The sequence below is a fragment of the Ailuropoda melanoleuca genome, chromosome 9, assembly GCF_002007445.2.
Source record: "Ailuropoda melanoleuca isolate Jingjing chromosome 9, ASM200744v2, whole genome shotgun sequence".
In the NCBI taxonomy this organism is placed as follows: domain Eukaryota; kingdom Metazoa; phylum Chordata; class Mammalia; order Carnivora; family Ursidae; genus Ailuropoda; species Ailuropoda melanoleuca.
Genome location: NC_048226.1, coordinates 4273581 through 4275535, shown reverse-complemented (window position 1 = coordinate 4275535; position 1955 = coordinate 4273581). Strand labels below are relative to the sequence as shown.

Sequence of the window (1955 nt, the reverse complement as noted above, 5' to 3'; positions counted from 1 at the left end):
GGGGGGGGGGGGGGGGGGGGGGGTCTTCAGGCCCCTGTGGGGGTCGCCGCTCCCGGGGCGCGGAGCCAGAGCCCGGAGTCCCCTCACCCGCGCGTGTTCTGCTTCACAGACGGATGAGGAGAAGCGGCAGGACCTGCCGGTGGTGATGCCGGTCTTTGACAGGAACACCTGCANGGTCGGGGGGGGGGCTCACCGGCCGGCGAGATGCTCTTGCGCGGCACCTGCCCGCGTTAGGTCCCCGCGCGGCGGCGGCGGAGGGGCCGCTGGGCTCCCCCCGGGGCTGGGTGCGTTCGCGGGGCAGAGGCACCTGTGCGCGGGCGCTCGGCGCCTGGGGCTGAGGGTCACGTGCCCGCCCTTCCTTCCAGCCTTTGTAGACCTGCCAGAGCTACTGCAGCACCTTGACAACAACTTTAAATACTGGAAAGGCCTGGACGAGATGAAGCTGCGGAGCGCCCGACCACCCCCGGAATAGCGCGGACTACCGCCCGGGCCCTGAAGCCTTGTCCCTGCGCTCAGCGGGAATTCCTGAGGGCAGCCAGAGTCCTGGTCCTTTCAGTATCAGGCAGAGCAGCGCCCAGGTGTGCAGAGCCTGTGAAAGCACACGGGGCCACCCTCCGATGCCATGGCCACGAAGTGCAACCCAGCCCCCCATCTTGGGCCTGCGGCAGGGGCGCAGTCACAGGAGAACCCGTTTGCACTCACTCTCCTCATAGCGAGCTCAGAGGGACCCTCCAAAGAACACTGATGGGTTTCCTGCCGGGGACAGAGAATGTCTTGTTGCAAACAATTTCGCTCAGCTGTGTCCAGCACTTTCGAACAGCTCATGGCAATCGGAGCTTTAGGAACTTCGTCACATCATAGAAGGTGCAATCACCCACTTTGGAACACTACTGAAAGTGACTTCTCTTTTGAAACTGAGTAGCAAATGAAAAATACAAAAGAAATTTTGAAGTTGATTATTAAATACAAAGAAATTTTGAAGTTGATTAATACCAATTATTAAAATGTTTTATTTATTTTATTAGAAGTTCAATATTTTCTATGAATTTTGAAATACTTCAAAGCCAAAGCCAACTTTAAATGCCATGACCAAATTTACATGATTCATATTCATTAAATATGTATTACTTGGTGTACAGACTTATTTTCATAATGCAAATTAAAACTATAAAATGACACATTTTTACTGCACTACAGAAATATTTGTGTATATTAGACTTCTGATTGATGCTAATTGGGAAAAGCGGTCTTGTGGGAGGGTCTGAGTCTAAGCACTCAAGGAGAACAGCTCCTCTGTATAGAAAGCAGAGCTCAAACTCTGGTCATCTGATGGGCTTTGCAGGTGACTTCCCAAAGTCAGTGAAATTAAGACCTAACACTTTTTCCCCCCTAAAATTTTATAATTGAATTCCCAAAAATCTGCCTTATTTTATAGTGTTTCTACAAGATATTCCCTATGAGAGAACAAAAATGGAATATTTAGTGAACTGACATTTTATAACCAATCCGTTTTCATCTGAGTTGGGAATCTTTGATTCCAGAAATTTATAAAGGTTCTGTATCTTCACATTTTGAATAAGTGTAGTACCATAAAAAAATGACACATGATGACCTGTCAAAGTGCTTGTCATTTCATTTTAAAGTTGTATTTTTTCCCCAGATAAAAATGAAATTAAACTATGTTTTTAAGAAATCATGCGTCACCTTTTCTTTGAAGTCTTATAATACTTAAGATAGCTTTATATTACAGAGAAGATTAATAGTTAAATGACATTTCCAAGGTCACAAAGGGACAGATGAATATGTTGAAAACTTCTCACCACTTGGTACCCATTCAAAGCTGTCAGGGCTGGCTCCTCAGAATGGAAGGCAATTTGGAAATATCCACTGAAGTTTCTCAATTCAGCAATTTTACTTCTAGATCCTAGAGAAATTTGCCAATGTGCGCAAAAAGA

The 1955-nt window shown here is 46.9% G+C and overlaps 1 protein-coding gene across 2 annotated transcripts in view; it reads left to right on the top strand.

Moving 5' to 3' along the window:
• The window catches only part of PDE8A (phosphodiesterase 8A), a 169472-nt gene extending 167779 nt beyond the window's left edge, over window positions 1-1693 (top strand). For both annotated transcript variants that reach the window (XM_034667834.1, XM_034667833.1), the window contains 3 exons: window positions 110-175; window positions 235-248; window positions 340-1693. In XM_034667834.1, the coding sequence (XP_034523725.1) occupies window positions 110-175; window positions 235-248; window positions 340-472 (213 nt within the window). In that variant the 3' untranslated portion in view covers window positions 473-1693. The remainder of the gene's footprint in view (window positions 1-109; window positions 176-234; window positions 249-339) is intronic.
• Window positions 1694-1955: the final 262 nt, after the last annotated feature.